This window comes from Mobula hypostoma, chromosome 12 (assembly GCF_963921235.1).
Source record: "Mobula hypostoma chromosome 12, sMobHyp1.1, whole genome shotgun sequence".
NCBI classification, from domain to species: Eukaryota; Metazoa; Chordata; class Chondrichthyes; order Myliobatiformes; family Myliobatidae; genus Mobula; species Mobula hypostoma.
This window is the reverse complement of record NC_086108.1, coordinates 57,525,529-57,547,907: the sequence shown is the minus strand read 5'-3', so window position 1 is coordinate 57,547,907 and position 22,379 is coordinate 57,525,529. Positions and strand designations below refer to the sequence as shown.

Genomic DNA, 22,379 nt, shown 5'->3' with positions numbered 1-22,379 from the left:
TTGGAATTAGGCCGTCAATCACGCCATTTATTTACCGAAGTCTTGCCCAACTCATACCACGATTGGCTTTTCAATCGAAGCGTCATTCCAATGAGTTACTTACGGTGTTATCGGAATGGTCTTTACATGGCTTGCCAATATTGAAGAATCCTGGGACTTGTCACTCGTACACTTCAGTTAAGTGCATTGTGTTGATAGAGCAGATTCGTTTTCTTTATTTGTATCTAGGTTTAGAACCGATAGCCTCCCAACGGTAACTTGTTGCTCTCGCGTCACCTAATATTATTTCAAATAAACTAGGTTTATGAATTAACATCAGGCACCTGAATTTGGGAAATTGACTTGCAAACGTGTATTTCTCAAAAAGGCGACGACAGTGAAGAGATCGTTACACATTTTTAAATACCCAATACTGTAAATTTCTGGCTAATGAAATAGTATATAGTAAAACTATTAATAGAAATAGAAAAGTTTTTAAAGGTTTATTTTTGTTTCGAGTACCTTGTAGTTGAAGAGTAAAAAGCGACTTCGGTCCACCACACCCCGAATGTTAAAACAGAATACATACTGCATTTCTCCATCCATGGAAGTAGTAAGAGCACAGGAACCGGTCCGTTAGCCCACCATATCTACACTACCACGATGCCATTCGAATTAATCTTATTTGCCTGCACATGGTCAATCTGCGGTACCTCTGAAACGTTTCTATCCTAACTGTTTCTACCAACTCCCCGGCAGCACCTTCCAGACATTGTGTAAAACAAAACTTGCACATCTCTTTCCCCCCTCAGATTCACATTAGTCAATTATACTCTCCAGGATGCAATGAAACTCCTTCCTAGTGTCGTCCCTCCGCCGCCCCCACCCCCCAACACACACTTTAAACCTACTATGTTCCCTAGCATTTACCATTTCCATCCTGGGGAGGAGACGATCTCTGTCAGCCTCTGGCACTCCAGAGAAAACAATCCAAGCACTCCACCCTCTCCTAAAGCAAACCAATCGAGCAAGCTGCTACATCTTCTCCGATGAATCCAGATCTTTCCTATGGTGTGACATCCAGACCTGCACACGGTGTTCCAAATATGGCCCAACCAAAGTTTATACAGCTATAACATGACTTACCAACGTACGTATTCAATACTCTAATCAATGAACGCAAGCATGCCATCCAATTCCTTTGTACACATCTACCTGTGTTGCCACTTTCCGGGAGCTAAGGAATCGCGTCTCAACATTCCGCTGTGCATCAGTGCTTCTCAGTCTCCTTCCAATCGCAGTACAGTATACTTTCCTCCTGCACTTGACTTCCCGAAATACATCACCTAAACTCTGGATTAAACCCAGCATCCCTTTATTTTCTAAAATTTCAAAAGTAGTCGTTATTTGCGATCATTTACATAAACGTACTTTGTGACCAGTGGTCTCCCAACTAAGATGTTTTAGAATTAATTTCATGTAAATTACAGGCTCGTTATCCTGGTAAGATTGAGTAAACACAGTTAAACACTACTGCCCCCTGCAGCCTTACTTGATTGTTAATGTAATATCCAAAGTGATAGCCCTGAACTAGACTTCTATCGGTTGACAATGTCACTTGAGTCATGCGATTTATTTAAAGCTGTAGGGCATGGTTAGACTATTTTATAATGCCAATGTGTCAAAAAACATATTTTATGAAAATATTTTAGACATTACACTGTTGGTACATTGGTCTGGAGCAAAAATTTTAAGACAGAGGTTTCAGTTCCCCACTCTCATCCATCCCACCAGCAAATTCAAGGTGGCAGAATCTGTTTTCCCACTAAGGAAGGGCACAAACCGAAATGGGTTGATCGGCTGAGTGGCACCTTGGAAAATCCTCATCAGTACAGTAGAAAAGCGAACCTATCCAAAATGATTTAAGCATCATACTTCACTAGAATGACACCGTGTCTTACTGAGTTGCAGAAAAAAGAAGAGTTGCATAACATTAGGTTTTATTAAGGTGTGATTAGATAAGGTGTTCAAAAAGTTAACAGAGGAGAAACAAACACACTATTTTCCCTATTGAGGGAAATCCAAATTAAGGGAATATAATGTCAACAACACACAAAAAATGCTGGAGGAACTCAGCAGGCCAGGCAGCAGCTATGGAAAAGAGTAAACAGTCAACGTTTTGGGCCGAGACCCTTCATCAGCACTGCAGAAAAAAGGTGAGTCATCAGAGTCAGAAGGCGGGGTAGGGGAAAAACAATACAAGGTAATAGGTAATAGGTGAAACCGGGAGGGGTGGAGGGGTGGAGGGGTGAAGTAAAGAGCTGGGAAGTTGATTGGTGAAAGATATAAAGGGGTGGAAAAAAATGAATCTGACAGGAGAGGACAGAAGAGCATGGAAGAAAGAGAAGGGAGACGAGCACCAGAGGGAGGTGATGGGCAGGTAAGGAAATAAGGTGGGGGAGGGAAATGGAAATGACGAATGGTGAAGGGGGAAGGGTGCATTACCAGATGTTCGAGAAATTGATGTTCACGCCATCAGGTTGGAGGCTATCCAGACAGAATACAAGGTGCTCCTCCTCCAGCCTGAGCGTGGCCTCAGTACAGCAGCAGAGGAGGCCATGACTGACATGTTGGAATAGGAATGGGAAGTGGAATTAAAATGGGTGGCTACAGGGCGATCACGCTTCTTCTGGCAGATAGAGCGTAGGTACTCAATGAAGAGGTCTCCCAATCAAAGTGGTTTGCCGTTTATTTCTTCTACCAAAGTGCATGACTATACACTTCCCAACACTGTATTCCATCTACCACTTCTTTGCCCAGTCACCTAATCCGACTGTAGTCTCTTTACTTCCTCAAAACTACCTGCCCCTCCACCTATCTTCGTATCATCTGCAAACTTTGCCACAAAGCCATTAATTCCATCAGCCAAGTCATTGACATATAACATAAAAAGAAACTGTCCCAACATAGACCCCTGTGGAATACCACTAGTCACCAGCAGCCAACTAACCCTTCACTTCACCCTCTCCCAGTTTCACTTATCACCTACCAGCTTGTACTTCTTCCTCTCCTCCCCACACCTTCTTACTCTGACTTCTCCTCTTTCCTTTCAGTCCTGATGAAGGGTCTCAGCCTAAAACCTCGACTGTTTACTCTTTTCCATAGATGCTACCTGGCCTGCTGAGTCCTTCCAGCATATTATGTGTGTTCAATTTCATCTTTTCTCTCCTTATAGTTTTTTAGTTGCATTCTGTTGGTTTTTAAAAGCTTCCCAGCCCTCTAACTTCCCACTAATTTTTGCTCTATTATATGCCCTGTCTTGGGCTTTTATGTTGACTTTGACTTCTCAATAGCCACATTTGTGTCATCCCACTTTCAGAATACTTCTTGTATATATCCTGTGCCTTCCAAATTGCTTCCAGAAATTCCAGCCATTGTTGCTCTTTTGTCATTCCTGCCAATGTTCTTTTCCAATCAATTTTGGCCAGCTCCTCTCTCATGCCTCTATAATTCCCTTTAATCCACTGTAATACTGATACATCTGACTTTAGCTTCTCCTTCTCAAATTGCAGGGTAAACTGGATCATATTATGATCACTTGTTCCTAAGAGTTCTTTTACCTTAAACTCTCTATTCTTCTGGTTCATTACACAAAACCCAATCCAGAATAACTGATCCCCTAGTGGATCAACCATGAGCTGTTCTAAAAAACATCTGGTAGGCATTCTAGAAATTCCCCCTCTTAGGATCCAGCCCCAACCTGATTTTCCCAATCTACCTGCATGTTGAAATCCCCCATGACTATTGTGACGTTGCCCTTTTGACGTGTATTTTCTATCTCTTGTTGTAATTTGCAGACCACATCCTTACTATTGTTGGATAAAATTCCCATCAGGGTCTCTTTACTCTTGCAATTTATTGGCTCTACCCACAATGATTCAACACCGTCTCACCCTATGTCTCCTCTTCCTAATGATTTGATTTCATTTTTTACCAACAGAGCCAGGGCACCCCATCTACCTTCCTGCCTGTCCTTTCGATACACATGTATCCTTGGACATTAAACTTCCAGTTATAATCTTCTTTCAGCCATGATTCAGTGATGTTCACAATGTCAAACATGCCAGTCTGTAACTGTATTACAAGTTCATCTACCTTATTCTGTATTCTGTGCACATTCAAATATAACACCTTCAGTCCTGTGTTCACCCTTTTTTGATTTGGTCTGCCTTTTACATTGCAACTCATCCTGTTGACTAAAATTTTGCCCTATCATTAGTTTCTCATTGCTAGCAGTCTCACAACACACTGCCTCTGATTGTAAACCAACTACCGATGACGCTGGTTCCCATCTCCCTGCCAAGTTAGTTTAAACCCTCCCGAACTACTCTAGCAAACCTGCCCCCACAAGGATATTTGTTCCTCTCAGGCTCAGGTGTAACTGGTTCCTTTTGTACAGGTCGTACCTACCCAGAAGAGATCGCAATGATCTGTAAATCGGAACCCTGCCCCTGCTTCAGTTTCTCAGCCAGGCATTCACCTGCCAAATCATTCTGTTCTTATCCTCCCTGTCTGCGCACGGGCTGCAATCCCACAATTACTGCCCTGGAGGTCCTGTTTTCAGCCTCCTCCCTGATGGTAGTGACAAGAAGAGGGGCTGTCCTGGATGGTGAAGGTCCTTATGATGGATGATATCATCTTGAGGCACTGCCTTTTAAAGATATTCTCACTGGTGCCTTGAGACTGTGACGGAGCTGCAGCTGCCTCTGGTGATCCTTTGTGTTGGAGCCTCTACGCCAGGCTGCGATGCAGCCAGTCAGAATGCTTTCCACTGTAATCTATGATTTCATTGAGTCTCTGGTGACATTCCAAGTCTCGCCTAACTCCCAACAAAGTAGAGCCACTGGTGCGCTTTTTTCACAAGTCATCAATTTGGTGGCTCAGGTTAGGTGTTGACACCCAGGAACTTAAACCTATTCACTCTACCATTCACCCCTCAATGAAAACTGGTACATGTTCTCCTGACTTCCCCTTCCTGAAGTCCACAATCATTTCCTTGATCTTGCTGATATTAAGTTAAATGTTGTTGCTGCAACACCACTCAACTAGACAATCTATCTCCCTTCTGTAAGCCTCCTTATTGCCAACTGAGATTCTACCAATAGCAGTCTCATTGGCAAATTTATAGATTTCATCTGAATTGTGCTTTGCCACACAGTCATGGGTGTAGTGACAGTATAGCACCTGGCTAAGTACACACCTGTATAGACAGTCACTGAGGAGGTGTTATTATCAATCCCCACTGACTGTGGTGTCCCAGTAGAAAGTCAAGGATCCAGTTGCAGAAGGAGGTACAGCAGCACAGGTTTTGAAACTTGTTTATCAGTACTGAAGGAATTATGGTGTTGAATGACGAGGTAATAAATTATATTACCTTATCCTTCCTTACCTTATCTTAAGGTATATTACCTTACCTTATCCTTTTCATCAATTGCCAGAACTTATTTTTCTCATGGATTTCTGATACAAATATTGAAACTATCTGATCTCTCTCTGCAACTTCTCTTCCTTTTCCTTTCCACTGGGCCAAATTTATAATGCTCTTTCACTCACCACACCCAATCACCTAAATCACCTTGTCCTTACGATTTACCTTCTTCTCCTTCAACTCTGATCCCAATAAATCAATGACCACCGAACTCCCCACTTTAATTGGCATTATTATCAGTTCCCTCTTGAAATCTGATTGAAACTCCTCTCCTCAAAGCTAAAGAACTATTGAACCCTGGGTGACACACACAAGATACCGGAGCAACTCAGCAAGTCAGGCAGGATCTATGGAGGGGAATAAACAGTAGATCCTTCATCAGAAATGGAAAGGAAGGGGTTATTAGCCAGAATAAGAAGGTGGGGAGGGCAAGGAGTACAAGCTGGCAGGTGATATGTAAAACCAGGTGAACGGGAAGGTAGGAAGGTTGCTGAGAGAGGGGGAATTAAGTAAGGAGCTGGGAGGTAAGAGGTGGAAGAGATAAAGGGCTGTAGAAAATGCAATCTAATAGGGGAGGACATTGGATGAAATGGAAGGAGAATAGGAACCAGAGGGAAGTGACGGACAGATGAGAAGGTATGAGAGAGTAACCTGAATGGGGAATAGAAAAAAAATGGGGAGGGAGGAGCAATTATCCAAAGTTAGAAAATCTATGTTCATGCCATCAAACTGGAGGCTACCCAGGTGGAATATGAGGTGTTTACTTCTTCAGCCTGTGTTTAGCCTCATTTTGGAGTGGTTGTAGTCAGGTAGAAATTGTGCCTGCATGGGAAAACATGAAAAGACATGCGCTATTTCTGTTCAAAACACAGGGCACCCAAAGCAAAGTGATGATATAAATACTGTATAATCCAGTTAACACTGCACCTAAACAAAGAAATTCTGCAGGTGCTGGAAATACAAAACACCACAAACAAAATACTGGAGGAATTCAGCAGATCAGTCAGCATCTATGGAAGTGAATAAACAGTCGATGTTTCAGGCCCAGACTGTTCTTCAGGACTGGAAAGGAAGGGAGAAAATGATTGAATACAAAGGTGGGGGAGGGGAAAGAGGATAGCTTGAAGATGATTGGTGAAGCCAAGTGGGTAGGAAAGGCTGGAGAGGAAGGAATCTGATAGGAGAAGAGAGTGGACCATGGGCGAAAGGGAAGGAGAAGACCCAGGAGGTGGGGGGGGGGGGATTTGTTTTTTACTGGAAGGAGAAGTTGATATTCATGCCATCAAGTTAGGGGCTACCCAGATGGAATACAAGGTGTTGCTCCTTCATCCTGAGGGTGGCCTCATCGTGGTACAAGAGATATGGTGGGAAGAGGTACAGCCAAAATAACCATGGGAATTGGTGGGTTGATAAAAGATGGCAGTCAATAGTTTGTCTCCAGAGATGGAGACAGAGAGATTGAGAAAGGGGAAGGGGCTGTCAGAAATGGACCAAGTGAATTTACGGGCAGGGTGGAAGCTGGAGGCAAAGGTGATTAAATTGACGTGCTCAGCCTGAGTGCATGAAGCACCAATACAGTAGTACATGTAGCAGAGGAAGAATTGGGGAGCATTACCAGGGTAAGCTTGGAACATGGACTATTCTACATAGCCAACAAAAAGGCAGGCATAGCTGGGGCACGTGCAGGTGCCCATGACTACTCCTCAAGTCTGGAGAAAGTTGGAGGAGCCAAAACAAATTGTTGAGGAGGTAGGAGCAGTTCTGCCAGATGAAGGAGGGTGGTGATGGAGTGGAAGTGGTTGGTTCATTTATTAAGAAAGAAGCAGAGAGTTTTCAGGTCTTCATGATGGGGGAGAGATGTATACAGGAACTGGACATCCATGGTGAAAATGAGGCAGTCAGGGCGAGGGAATTTAAAGTTGGTGAGGAGATAGAGGGGATAAGAAGTATTACAGATGTAGGTGGGAAGAGGTTGAACTAAGGGGATGGAATGGAGTCAGGTTATGAGGACTTGAGTGCAGTGGGGCAGAAGCAGGCAGAGACAATGGTCCACCTGACAGGTTTATGGATCATGGGTAGGAGGTAGAAGCAAGCAATGTGGGGTAAGGGAACTATGAGTTAGGTGACAGTGGATGGGAGTTCTCCAGAGTTGATGAGGTCAGTCTTGGTGTCGAAGACAGTTTTCTGATGGTCCTGAGTGGGGCCCTCTTCAAGGGGTAGGTATGAGGAGGTGTCTGAGAATTGGCACTTGGCTTCAGCAAGGTAGAAGTCAGTGTGCCTCATTACAACAACATCTTGTTTGTCTGCACGTTTGATAGTAAGGTTGGGATTAGTGCAGAGAGAGTGGAGGCCAGTGTGTTCAGAGGGAGTAAAATTCAAGGAGAGAGGAGTGCTGAAGTTGAACCGATTGATGTCTTGTCAGCTATTGGAGATGAAAAATCCAGAGCAGGCAGGGAGCCAAAGCAGGGTGCCCAAGAAGAGGAAGAAGGCTTGGAACATAGACTGTTGTACATAACCAAGGAAAAGTCAGGCATAGCTGGGGGCCATGGGGTGCCCATGGTTATTCAAGTCTGGAGAAAGTGGGAGGAGCTAAAGGAAAAATTGTTGAGGGACACTGTACCTTTTGGGAAGTTGATTCACAGCAGAGACCAATTTCAGACGTAAACTCAGAACTCTGTAATAGTATTCCACCATACTTAAAAACATTAAATATTTTCACAAGGTTATCTGGTGGCCACTTTAACTCCTTGCACTTGTGTCTAATCTGCCGACTATTTCTAGCCTTCATATTTTGGACTTCCTGCAGTAATAAATTTACGGAAATTGTAAAAGAAAAGCTCTTGGATTTTTAACTAACTAACTAACACACACACACACACACACACACACACACACACACACACACAGAGCAACAAACGGTCACTTTCCCGATTTGGTGACGTCACGTGGGAGTCTCAGCCAATGAGCAGTGAGAGAGCGTTCGCGTTCGGGATTCAAACACTCGCAATGGCTGAAGCTTGCTTTCGGTGTTCGCCGTTGTCTCCGGCTTCTGTGGTTGGAAATGGCCAGCGGGTTTATCACTGATCATTGCCGGATTTGAATTTCAACTGGAAGGATATGGAAAGCCGGATTATCTCGCCGGGGCCGTATAGGGCTACGAAGCTGGTAAGTTATTTCATGATATCTGGAAAAAAACATTCTTGACGAAGAAGTTGTCTTAGTTTTGGAGAGGAATTGGGCTCCAGAATAGGAGCAGGGTTGAGAACGTTTTCCCCATTGGAGAGCAGCGCTTTATTGGCGTGGGCACATCGGGTGGGCACACAGCATTACATCAGGAACTGTTTGGAAAGAGGTCGCTTAAAAGAGAAGTTAACTTTTTGTTTTACAAAAAAGGGCGATTGTGAGTGAATATAATTCATAATCATTTACTGTATTGGGTAATATCAAGATATTGGGATTTGACAGTCGTTGTAAATTAGAAGTAGCGCAAGACAATTTCACCGATAATGCCTGTCCAATGTGGGACCAAAATTAAAATGATTTACGAAACAGTCAGTGGTCCTTGTAGGAGCTGAAACATCTCCAGAGTGCCGGTGAACTTAATAAAAGTAGGGAGCAAAAGAAAAACCCCGAATGATGGATTGCGAAACAACACCACAGGTATTTTCACGGTTCTGATCGTTGTTCACGGCACTACCTGACGTTGAGCTCCCGACATTTCCTGTTTCTGTGCACATGCCTGATGACATCTCGCGTTCCAGCTTGGTGAGAAAGTATTTAGCCAGGTTTAAACTGCCTGGTTTCGTATTCTGTTCTGTGTGCCCGGGCCATACCTAGAGAACTTCATTATTTGAATAACAGATGGTGTGCTTTTCATTGCACTGCTAAACCAAAGAGCTAATTATAGACTAAGAAGGAAAAAGTCCGGAGATCAGTGAGCAGGTCCTCATTAGCGCGTCCCAGGTGGAGAGTGTCAGTAGCTTTATATTCCTTGGTACCATCATATCAGAGGTCCTGTCCACACAAGTGTCATCACAAAGAAGGCAAGACCGGGCCCTCCACGTAGATTCAGCATGTCATCAAAAACCGGATGTTCATAACTGGACTATACACATCTATACTCACATCATTCTACAGATGCGCAGTAGACACCATCCTAACAAGCTGCATCACAGCATGGTATGGAACCTGTTCTGCGACAGGCAGGAAGGTTAACACATCACTGGCACCAGCCTACCCACCATCGAGGACAGAAAGGTGCAGGAAAAGGGTTAGTAATGTCACGAAGGATCCCACCCACCCTGCTCATGGACGCAGGCTACATAGAATCCACACCTGGATCGCCAGCCTCAAAAGCAGTTACTTTCCCTAACTGATCGACACCTCTACACCCCAACTACTACTACGTTATCATTTCTAGTCAGTCACCTAACGTACAGACAATCAATCTACATATATAAGCAATCCTTTGTATTTATATTTGTTTTTTATTGTTATTGTGTTCTTTATCTTTTTTTGTGCTGCATCGAATCTGAAGTTACCATTATTTCATTCTCCTTTACACTTAAGTACTGGAAATGACATTAAACAATCTTGGATGATGTATGTATGTAAAACTTTGACAAATTTTGATAGATGCGCAGGGGAGAGCATTCTAACTGGTTTCATCAAGGCAATAAGCATGGTATTGGTTGTTTGAGATGTGCCCGCTATTATGGTATCATCTGAAAACCTTCATGGATGGAGTTGGAGCAGAGCCTGGCATGAGACTACAATGAGTAGAGAGGGTTGAGGATGCAACCTTGTGGAGCAGCAGCGTTTAGAAAAATCATGGTAAAGGTGTTGGTGACTACCCTTGTGGCCTATTGATCAGAAAATCAAAGATTCAGTTGCAGAGGGAGATTTTAATTCCAGAGTTTGGTGATGGGTTTGCTTGGAATGATATTATAGTGGGCTCCAGTTAATCGGGCAGCCATTTATTTGGGATAACTCTTAAAGAACAAAAACAAATCAGGAAAATAGCCCAGATTCCTTTTGTTAATTTGAGACACTATACTACTTAATTAGGACAAGAGACCGTAGAAAAATAATTTCTAACTCACATCGGTCATGTGCACATCGTGTGGCCGTAGACACTTCACTATGGTTAGCGTGAACTGTTTTTAAATAGCATCACTTGCACGTTTGTGGTCAAAAAGCAGTGATTTTTGTCACTGATAATTAGTGAGTAATAAACAATAAGACAATGAAGACACGAGGAAATCTGCAGATGCTGGAATTTCAAGCAAAACACACAAAAGTTGCTGGTGAACGCAGCAGGCCAGGCAGCATCTCTAGGAAGAGGTACAGTCGACGTTTCGGGCCGAGACCCTTCATCAGGACTAACTGAAAGAAGAGCTAGTATCAGATTTGAAAGTGGGAGGTGGAGGGGGAGATCCGAAATGATAGGAGAAGACAGGAGGGGGAGGGATTGAACCAGAGCTGGACAGTTGATTGGCAAAAAGGATATGAGAGGATCATGGGACAGTCCCATGATCCTCTCATATCCCCCCTCCCCCTTTTTCTTTCTCCCTAGGCCTCCAGTCCCATGATCATTTTGGATCTCCCCCTCCCCCTCCCACTTTCAAATCTCTTACTAGCTCTTCTTTCAGTTAGTCCTGACGAAGGGCCTCGGCCCAAAAGGTAACTGTGCCTCTTCCTAGAGATGCTGCCTGGCCTGCTGTGTTCACCAGCAACTTTTATGTGAAGACAATGAAGAGCTGTTTTGCTCACTGTGGTTTCAAGCATTCAGGGTTGGAGATGCCAGAAATGGCTGGGAGTGAAAATGAAATGATTTCTCTACTTCAAGAAGCTGCAAAGCTTAGGAGCTGCAAAGAATTTGAAGGTATTAACGATCATTTTGAATGTTACACATTAAAATGAAGATTTGGAGGATGCTATTTTCAAAAGCATTGTTTGAAGGCAGTCCACTCACTGCACTAGGTGTCTGTGCTGATTTTGTCAATTCTTCTGCTGATAACTATTAGGAACTAATACACATTTTTAGTACTGTAGTAGTCTGGATAGTGTTATAATTTATTCTGTATATCATTTGAATACATAATTTGTTACTCAGTTTTAATGGTAGTTTTCCTTTCTTATACCTTTTTAATTATTTCCATGAAACTTCAGCTAATTGGAGCAGCCGTTTAATGGGGCCAAAATGTACTGGTCCCCGATGTGTCCCAATTAACCAGAATCCACTATATTGAAGACAGAACCCTAGTCAATAAGCAGTTGTCTGACATGGGTACCTTTACTGTCCAGGTGGTCTGGAGAATAGTGTAGTGCCAGGGAGAAGTCTTTGGTCCCATACCAGTAGGTTCAAGAACAGTTATTCTCAAACAGTTCAAGAACTGGTTCAAGAAACGTTAAGGCCAGTTAGCTTAACATCTGTAGTCGGGAAAATGCTTGAAACTGTCATTAAGGAAGGAATAGAGGAACATTTAGAAAAGAGTGGTTCCATTAGACAGACGCAGCATGGATTCAGAAAGGGCAGGTCCTGTTTGACAAACTTACTGAAGTTCTTTGAGGACATAATGAGTGCAGTGGATAGAGGAGAACAGGTGGATGTCGTATACTTGGATTTCCAGAAGGCATTCGATAAGGCGCTGCACAAGAGACTTATAAATAAGATACGGATGCATAGAGTCGGAGGAAGTGTATTGGCATGGATAGTGGATTAGTTAACCAATAGAAGGCAGAGGTTTTGTATAAATGGGTGTTTCTCTGGTTGGCAGTCAGTGGTGAGTGGGGTGCTGGGCCCGCAGCTGTTTACCATTTACATTGATTTGGAAGAGGGGACTGAGTGTAGCATAGCAAAATTTGCTGATGACACTAAACTGAGTGGAAAAGCAAATTGTACAGAGGATGTGTAGAGTCTGCAGATGGATATAGATAGGTTAAGTGAGCGGGCCAAGGTCTGGCAGATGGAATACAATGTTGGTAAATGTGAGATCATCCACTTTGGAAGGAATAATAGAAGAGCAGATTATTATTTAAATGGTGAAAGATTGCAGCATGCTGTTGTGCAGAGGGACTTGGGAGTGCTTGTGCATGAATCAGAGAAAGTTGGCTTGCAGGTACAACAGGTTATTAAGAAGGCAAACGGAATGTTGGCCTTCATTGCTAGAGGGATTGAATTCAAGAGCAGGGAGGTCATGCTGCAACTATACAGAGTACTGGTGAGACTGCACCTGGAGTACTGTGTGCAGTTCTGGTCTCCATACTTGAGGAAGGATATACTGGCTTTGGAGGCAGTGCAGAGAAAGTTCACCTGGTTGATTCCAGGGATGAAAGGGTTAACCTATGAGGAGTGATTGAGTCGCCTGGGACTATACTCTCTGGAGTTCAGAAGAATGAGAGGGGATCTTATAAAAACATACAAAATTTTGAAAGGGATAGATAAGATAGAAGTAGGAAAGTTGTTTCCATTGGTAGGTGAGGCTAGAAATAGAGGACATTGCCTCAAGGTTCAAGGGAGAAGACTTAGGACAGAGATGAGGAGAAACTGTTTTTCCCAGAGAGTGGTGAATCTGTGGAATTCTCTGCACAGGGAAGCAGTTGAGGCTTCCTCACTAAATATATTTAAGATACAGTTAGATAGATTTTTACATAGTAAGGGAATGAAGGGTTACGGGGAAAAGGCAGGTAGATGGAGCTGAGTTTACGGACAGATCAGCCATGTTCTTATTGAATGGCGGGGCAGGCTCGATGGGCTGGATGGCCTACTCCTGCTCCTATTTCTTATGTTCTTATTAGCTTAAAACTATCAGGATCCTGAACCAACGTGGATAACTTTATTCACCACTACTCTGAACTGATTCTATGATCTACAGACTCACTTTCAAAGATTCATATTCTCAGTACCATTTTTGTTTCCAGCTTTTTGTCGTCTTCTGCACATCGCTGTTTGTCAGTCCTTGTCTGTTTATGTACAATTTTTCGTAAAATTCTATTGTTTTTTTCCTGTAAATGCCTGCAAAATGAATATCAAGATAGTATTTGCTAACTTATGCATACTTTGATTATTTACTTTGAACTTTGAAAGACAGCGTTCCCTATTTTGACATATCTATAGATATTAATGCAAAGGACTTCATATAGGCACAGCTCAAATGTCATCTATAAATTTGCAGATGACATCTATTTTTAGCAGAATATCAGATGGTGACGACGAGGCATACAGGAGTGAGATAGATCAGCTGGTAGAGTGGTGTCGCAAAAACAACCTTGCATTCAACCTGAGTAAAACCAAGAAATTGATTGTGGACTTCAGGAAGGGGAAATTGAGGATACAACCACCAGTCCTCATCTAGGGATCAGCAGTGGAAAGAGTGGGAAATGTCAAGTTCCTGGGTGTCAATATCTCTGAAGATTTATCCTGGGCGACATATTGATGCAATTACAAAGAAGGCACAACAGTGGTTACATTTCATTAGGAGTTTGAGGAGACATGGTATGTCACCAGAAACGCTTTCAAATTTCTATAGCTGTACCATGGAGAACTTTCCAACCAGTTGCAATACCGTCTGGTATGGAGCAGCCACTGCAAAGGATTGGAAAGAGTTGCAGAAAGTTGCAAACTCAGCTAGCTCCATCATAGGCACCTGCCTCCCCAGCGTCGAGGATATCCTGAAAAGGATGACATTTATCATTAATGACCCCCATCACCTAGGATATGCCCTCTTCTTATTGCTACCTTCAAGAGGGAAATACTGGACAAATACTCGAGGTTGGACAATGAGCCCATGTACACTAGCTCACTTTTTTTTTGCACTACTTATTTAATTTAATTTTATATGTATTTGTTCCTTATTATAATTTATAGTTTTTATTGTCTATTGCAATGTACTGCCGCTGCAAAACAAAATAATTCAGGACATATCTAGTGGTATTAAATATGATTCTGAGCCGGGTTGATTTTTCTTTATTAAATCAAGTGTCTAGTTTGATACCAGCATTTTTTGTTTTGTAAGGCTTTGATATAACCAGGTAACTTAATAGATCTTTTCAATGATAATTTACAATTTAACCAAATTGTTGTGAATCTGTCATATGGTTTGTACATAGCTGCAGTCTGGTGGAATAAATAGGTTTTGTTATGTTAGCCATAACTTCCATTAAATTTTGGGCATTCAGAAAACTAGCTCAGCTGAACATTGTTCATCAGCTCTGAGGACTTGGTCAGTTCCAGTGCTAAGATCTCGAACTCATGCAGCACTGGCTGACTGGTGTTTTTTTGTGTGTGTTCCTGCTCTGCTTGGCTGGAAGTCTGTGGACAGAAGGCAATCACAGAGGGCATAAAAGGAGATGTATTTTTAAAAAAATTAAAAAGGTACTGTTTCAACATTAGGTGGCAGATTTTTTAAATTGGTTTATCAGTGAAATGTGTTTTGTAGTCTGTTTTTTTTAATTTATTTTTTAAATGGTTCTATGTAGTTTCTATGTGACTAGGTATTTAGCAGCTGAATGTTTGTCCGCTCATTATGTACTATTCAAAACAAGAAATCTACAGGAGCAAAAGTGCAATAGTTGAAGGGCTAAAGGAGATTGGATTGGAGCTATGGAAGGATTTGGGAAATAGCAATGTTATAATATGAAGACTTCCCAGACCAGAAGTCCGTGTAGTTTATTCTGAGAATACAAGGGTGATCAGTAAAAGGAGCTTTCGTAAATTAGAATAGTGACATTCTTGTATGAGATTACATTAATAGGTGGTAGAAGATGTGAGGTCACTATGTACAAATCCTGAGAATCCGAAATATCAGCTCATGAACATTTTCTGCAGAAGTGGAGGTACAATATAAAATAACCATCCATTAGAAAGGGAGTGCAATGAGAAAAATTCTTTATTCACTTACAATAATAGAAAGGATTGTTTCTCAGAAAATGTATCAATGCAAAGTGTGAGACACCAGAAAAGTTATGGAATCTGTATTTGCTGAGAAATAATGTATCGGGAACTGTATGTTGGTCTGAAGTTGTGACTATTATTACTCTCAAAGAAATCACTAATAACATCTATGATGATGCAGTCAGTGAAGTGACTGATATGTGTTGCCCTTGTTCAGGATACATTTAATTAATAGATTTCATTATTGAAATTACTGCTTGAAAACTGGAAGTATTTTCTTCTGTCTTGTTTTATGTTGTACTTCAGATTTAATTTTACATGTGTATTGCAATTCAAATGTCACAAAGCGATAACATTTATGTGTTTTCTTTATTTTTTTCTCTCTCCAGTGGAATGAATTAATCAAGCTGTTTCGGGCAGGAATGCCTTTGAAGAAACATTGTGTGCGCTTGAAAAAGTACAATAATTGTTTCACTGCTTCCGAGGCAGTTGATTGGCTGCATGAGCTGCTGAGAAATAACAGTAACTTTGGGCCAGATGTGACTAGACAGCAAACTCTGCAACTGTTAAGAAAGTTTTTGAAGAACCGTGTGATTGAGGATATAAAAGGAAGATGGGGAGCGGAGAATGTGGATGATAACAGTCAGTTATATAGGTAAGAAAAGGGGGTGAATCCTGCATCTGAATATTTTTTGTGAATTTCTTGGAATATCTGAGAGTGCTTTATAATGAGTTATTTTACAATCATGATTGAACTGTAGGCTAATGCATACAGTGAAATCCCTTGGTGCTGAGTGGGGTATCTAGTTAATATAGTGATATACGGTGCATGTCAAGGTTTTATTCCTTTATTTTGGGTAAAGGGATAAATTTTTTGACCCTGCCATAAATTTAATCACCCACACACCACCACTGACTCTATTACTTTCCCTGGCCACTCTGAGGCCAAACTAGATAGCTGGCAATCTTGGAAACATTTGGCCTGAAAGTAGACCTGATATTGCATCTATAAGACTCTCCGTTTGTCACTTCATACTGTCACTCAGTCCTACCGAATACTGTCCTTATTCTCTTTCTGCTATCTTTCGGAGGTGCAGTTATTAGGCCCTTCCGATCCTTCGAGCCTCTCTGCCCCAGCAATCCCCGACGTCCCCAGTTTAACCTTAACCTAATCACAGGACAATTTACAGTAGCCAATAAACCTACCGAGCACATCTTTGGACCGTAGGAGGAAACCAGCTCATCCGGGAAAAACCCACTCATTTCACAGAGAGAACATACAGAGACTCCTTACAGATGGCACCAGAAATGAACTCTGAACTCCAACGCCCTGAGCTGTAATAGCATTGCACTAACCCCTACACTACTGTGGTGCCCCATAGTAGTCTTCATAAACCTGATGTCATCCTGTATCTTACTATACATCCATTATATCTTCTTGTTAAATTTCACTGGCTTCCATTGCAAATGCCTTGATTTCAGGTGCCTTCAAGTCTCTTCATTGTCTCAGCTGTTCCAATATTTGTAACCTCCAATCTTGCAGTCTTCCAGGAGATGTGCATTCCTCTTATTCTGGCCTTCTTTCCTTTACTTTAAGCTCTCAACTGATGTCATGCCTCCAGCTATTAAGCCCAAGATTTGTAATTCACTCTATAAATCTCCACGCTACCTTATCCTCTCAGATATTTAAAACCAACTGTGATCAAGATTTCAAGTGATGTAACTAATATTTCTTGCTCCTCAGTCAGATTTTCTACGAAATGGCTTGCCATATTAAAGTTGTTACATAAATGCAGTTACTAGTAATTTGCTTCATTTACTATCTTCAATAATATCTTTTGATGAAAATAATGTACTAATATTCTGTTAAACAGATTTCCTGCTACATCCCCATTGAAAGTTGTTCCTAGCCATCCTCCATTTTACCAAAAAAATACAACTGGAATGAGCAACATGAAGAAAAGTGAATTTTGTCCATTGCATAAGGAGGCTAGAATTCCTCAGGTATTATTGGATTAACTTTTTTTGATCTAGAAATTATTGAATGGGTTACACGAGTAACTTATTTTCAAAACTACAATTTTTTTCCAGAAAGAAGTACAATTGTTTTATTACAGTAATGTCATTTTAAGATAGATAATTCTACCTTTGCAAATCCTATTATGTGATTTTTTTATTTTTTTTTTGTTTCCATTATAAATTGAAATTATGGGTAGTTGTATCTGTTTGATTTGCATTCCACCCTGAACTTTCAATATATTTTATGCCTCTATCATTGCACTGTTGGTCAAGGAATTTATTTCTTTAATATGAGAGAGGGTATCCTAGATGACTCCTCAAAGGCCTTCAGTTAAAGATTACAAACAGAAGGGTGTATTACATAATATATAAAAATTAACGGGTAATAGACGAGAACAGATATTTAGACAAATAGCAAAGAAATGTGATTTTTAATAAGAGTTATAGTACAAGGTGATTTCAATTTCTCAGATGTTAACTGGGATTGCCTTGGCATAAAAGGTTCAAGGTAGAATTTTCGAAGTGTGTCCACAAATAGTTTTCATCACAATATAGAGATAGACCAATGACGGAAGGACCTTGCCATGGGGAATGTGGCCCCAAGTGTTAGCTTGGGAGGAGTTTGGAAACAGTGGTCATAAACTCATATATTTCAATGTGGATATGGAAAAAGATGCGGATAGATCAGGGATAAAGTATAAGGGTCTTGTCGGGCAAAGCCAAATTCATAAAAGTAAGACATGATTGGCAAAGGTGGAGTAAGAGCATCTGCTTGCAGGTTAGTCTACATCTATACAATGGGAAATTTTTAAAAAGAAAAAAAGCAGGACTTGAGGACTATAAGGCTTTATGTAAGGGTGAAAGCCAAGGAGAACAAATACAGGTAAAAAGGTAAAGAAACAGCATATGGCATGTAGAATGATGTAGCACAGAAATAAGCCCTTTGGCCTAACTGGTCCACGACGTTCAAACTAGTCCCATTTGCCGGGTGTATGGGGTGTCAGGGAAGGGTAGCACCTCTGGTGGGGGAACATGTCGTGTCCTTTTTAGGGCGGTTTGTCCACCTTCGGTCCCCACCTGGAACTCAGCTCTCAACTGTGGCTCCCCGTAGCTGTTTGCATACCACCCTTTATGTTTTTATAATAAAACAGTTGCCCCTCAAGTTCTTCTTAAACCTTTCCCATCTCACCTTAAACCTATGTTCACCAGTTCCTGATACTCCAACTCAGCAGTGGAGGAGGGGGTGATGATTAAGGCACAATCAGAATCGGGTTTATTATCACAAACATATGTCATGAAATTTGTTGTATTATGGCAGCTGTACAGTGCAATACATAAAATGTACTAATATAATTCCAAAAGCTGTATTTGATTTTACATCTACTGCATGTGTTGCCTTTATATATGGTCAAAATTGATTTTGGGGTCAAATGTGCCAGTACGAAAGTAGTAAGATGTATGTGGGATGGGTAAGAGCATAATATGGTTTTATGGTCACTAATTTACGAATCGCGTGACATTTAATAGTTACCACTTCAACCATGTCTCCTTCTGGAAAATAATTTGACATAAAGTCTAAGGCAATGCAAAGTGAATAGCTTTATTGGCTAAAATTTTCAAGAACCTCTAATTCTGCTATTGTCTTTCCAGCTTTCTCATATATTTGTATCTCCATTTTAAGCAACATTTTAGTCTTCCCTATTCAAGTATTACCATTGAAACATCAGGATTCTGAGGGTGATTGACCAAGAGGCTGCATCTTGTGGTGAATTTGTGCAATTTATTACCACAGGCTGCTGTGGCGGCCAGGTCGTTGGGCAGATCTTGATAGGTTCTTGATTGGACATGGCTTCAAAGGTTACAGGAGTGGGGCAGAGGAGGGAAAAAAGGAACAGCCATGATTGAATGATGGAGCAGACTCAACAGACCAAATGACTGAATTCTGCTCCTATGTTTTATGGTCTTATCTTCTCAGTGGAGAGTCCTAAACTCTGGGTCAGAAACTGTCAGCTATCTAAGATGAATATATGCAGAAATCATTTGCTGAGAGCCTTAAGGGAATCAGAAATATGAAAACCAGTGACAAAATAGTTGTGACATAGAATCCCACATAACCTTGTATAATAGAGTAGGTTCAAAGGCTTTATGGCCTGCTCCGGTTCAATTCATTTCACCTGCTCACCTATCAGCAGCTAGAGGAGTTCTATGCTTTTGTAAACGCCGGATGTTCCAAAATTTTAGACACAGATTGCCTCTGAATGTTGTCCACAACCCATTATTGGATCATTTGTAATATCCAAAAGTGGTGCAGATTCTTTTGTGTGGTTTGCTGTCGCCTCACCACATAATCGAACACATAACAGGGATTTGGAATGGCTCTAATAAGAAAGTTCCCACTCCAGTCTGCATACATTATGTGTGAGATTACCAAGTACTGGAATGCCAAATGTGTATGGGTTGCATTTTCTCAGAAATTCTGCATTATTTTCAAGCTTAATGGTTGACATATTAAGGTATGTTGTTCATGTTTTTAAGAAAAGAAGCTTAGATCTGTTAGATTTGTAATGAAAATGAGAAACTTAGAGATAGAAGCTTTGTGAACTTCTCAAACAATGCTTGATTTAAAACGTATCTTCATGATGATGTCCTTAGATTTGGAGAAATATTGTGTTTAATAAAAGAAAGGCTACTGCATTTCTGGGTAACTAAAAACAATGTTGCCATAACACCATAGGACATAGGAACAGATTTAGGCCATTCAGCCCATTGAGTCTGCTCCACCATTCCATCATGGCTGATCCCGGATCTCACTCAACCCCCTACACCTGCCTTCTCACCATATTCTTTGATACCCTGACCAATCAGGAAACAATGAACTTCTCTCTTAAATATACCCACAGACTTGACCTCCATCGCCGTCTCTGGCAGAGCATTCTACAGATTCACTACTCTCTGGCCAAAAGAATTCCTCCTTACCTCTGTTCTAAAGGGTCGCCCCTCAGTTTTGAGGCTGCACCCTCTAGTTCTGGATACCCCCACCACTGGAAACATCTTCTCCACATCCACCCTATCTAGTCCTTTCAACATTCAGTAGGTTTCAGTGAGATCCCCTGCATTCTGAGTAAAGGCCCAAAGCTGCCAAACGCTCCTCATATGTTAACCCCTTCATTCCCGGAATCATCGTCGTGAATCTCCTCTGGATACTCTCCAATGACAACACATCCTTTCTGAGATAGGAGCCCAAAACTATTGACAATACTCCAAGTATGGCTTGACTAGTGTCTTATAAAGGCTCACACCGTTATCTCCTTGCTTTTATATTCTATTCCCCTTAAAATAAATGCCACCATTGCATTTGACGCCTTTACCACAGACTCGACTTGTAAATTAACCTTCTGGGAGTCTTGCACAAGGACTTCTAAGTCCCTCGGTATGTCTGATGTTTGAACCTTCTCTCCATTTAGATAACAGTCTGCACTATTGTTCCTTTTACCAAAGTGCATTATCATACTTTTCCCAACACTGTATTCCATCTGCCACTTTTCTGCCCATTCTTCCAATTTGTCTAAGTCCTTTTGCAATCGCATTTCTTCCTCAGCACTACCTACCCCTCCACCTATCTTCGTATCATCTACAAACTTTGCCACAAAGCTACTAATTTCATTATCTAAATCACTGACAAACAATGTGAAAAATAGCGGTCTCAACACTAACCCCTGAGGAACATCGCTAGTCACCAGCAGCCAAGCAGAAAAGGCTCCTTTTCTTCCCACTGGCTGCCCACTGCCTGTCAGCCATCCCTCTATCCATGCCAGTATCTTTCCTGTAACACCATAGGATTTTATCTTGTTACACAGCCTCCTGTGGCACCTTATCAAACGCCTACTGAAAATCCAAATAAATGACATCCACTGCCTTGCCTTTGGTTTGGAAATCACAAACCTGGTAATGAGGTTTTTATAATGATGGACCTCTAGCTAACTTTTATGTTAAGAACAAAAAGCTTATTTAGTTGTGTGTGCAGTGGCCCACTAGGACAAACCAATACTGGGTTGGTAAAACCCACAGGTAATTATCATTGTATGACATGCCCTCCATTCAATCCAATAACAATGTTCCACAGAGTTAAAGAAAAGTATTCGATCCTTTATTAGCAACTAGAAAAACACAATCTTGAAGCAATGAAATTTATGAAACTAAAACTAGCGATATTAAATGCACTGAGGCGTACTTCATCAAAGTTAAGTAGAGTTCAGTGATTTCAAATGTACAGTGCCTATAAAAACTATTCACCCCCTTTGGAAGTTTTCTTTTTTTTTGTTTTACAACATTGAATCACAGTGGATTTAATTTGGCTTTTTTTTTTGACGCTGATCAACAGAAAAAGACTTGTGCCAAAGTGAAAACGGATCTCTACAAAGTGATCTAAATTGATCATAAATATAAAACACAAAACAATTGATTGTATAAGTATTCACCCCCTTTAATATGACACACTAAATCATCACTGGTGTTTTAGAAGTCACATAATTAGTTAAATGGAGATCACCTGTGTGCAGTCAAGGTGTTTCAATTGATTGTAGTAAAATACACCTGTGTGTGGAAGATCCAACTACTGGTGAGTCAGTATCCTGGCAAAAACTACACCATGAAGGCAAAAGAATGCTCCAAACAACTCCACAAAAAGCTTATTGAAAAGCACACATCAAGAGATGGATACAAGAGAATTTCCAAGTCACTGAATATCCCTTGGAGTACAATTAAGTCAATCATCACAAAATGGAAACAATATGGCACAGCTGTAAATCTGCCTAAAGCAGGGCCGTCTTCAAAAACTGAGTGACTGTGCAAGAGGGGAAACAGTGAGGGAGGCCACCAGTGAACCCATGACAACTCTGGAGGAGTTACAAGCTTCAGTGGCTAAGATGGGAAGAGACTGTGCATACAACAACCGTTGCCCAGGTACTTCACCAGTCGCAGCTTTAAGGAAGAGTGGCA

The 22,379-nt window shown here is 41.3% G+C and overlaps 1 protein-coding gene across 2 annotated transcripts in view; it reads left to right on the top strand.

The window, feature by feature from the left end:
• The first annotated feature begins 8,482 nt into the window (after nt 1–8,482).
• LOC134354835 (DEP domain-containing protein 1A-like) overlaps nt 8,483–22,379 on the top strand; it is a 40,001-nt gene continuing 26,104 nt past the window's right edge. For both annotated transcript variants that reach the window (XM_063064196.1, XM_063064195.1), the window contains exons 1-3: nt 8,483–8,632; nt 15,752–16,017; nt 17,237–17,366. In XM_063064196.1, coding sequence (XP_062920266.1) covers nt 8,585–8,632; nt 15,752–16,017; nt 17,237–17,366 — 444 coding nt within the window. In that variant the 5' untranslated portion in view covers nt 8,483–8,584. The remainder of the gene's footprint in view (nt 8,633–15,751; nt 16,018–17,236; nt 17,367–22,379) is intronic.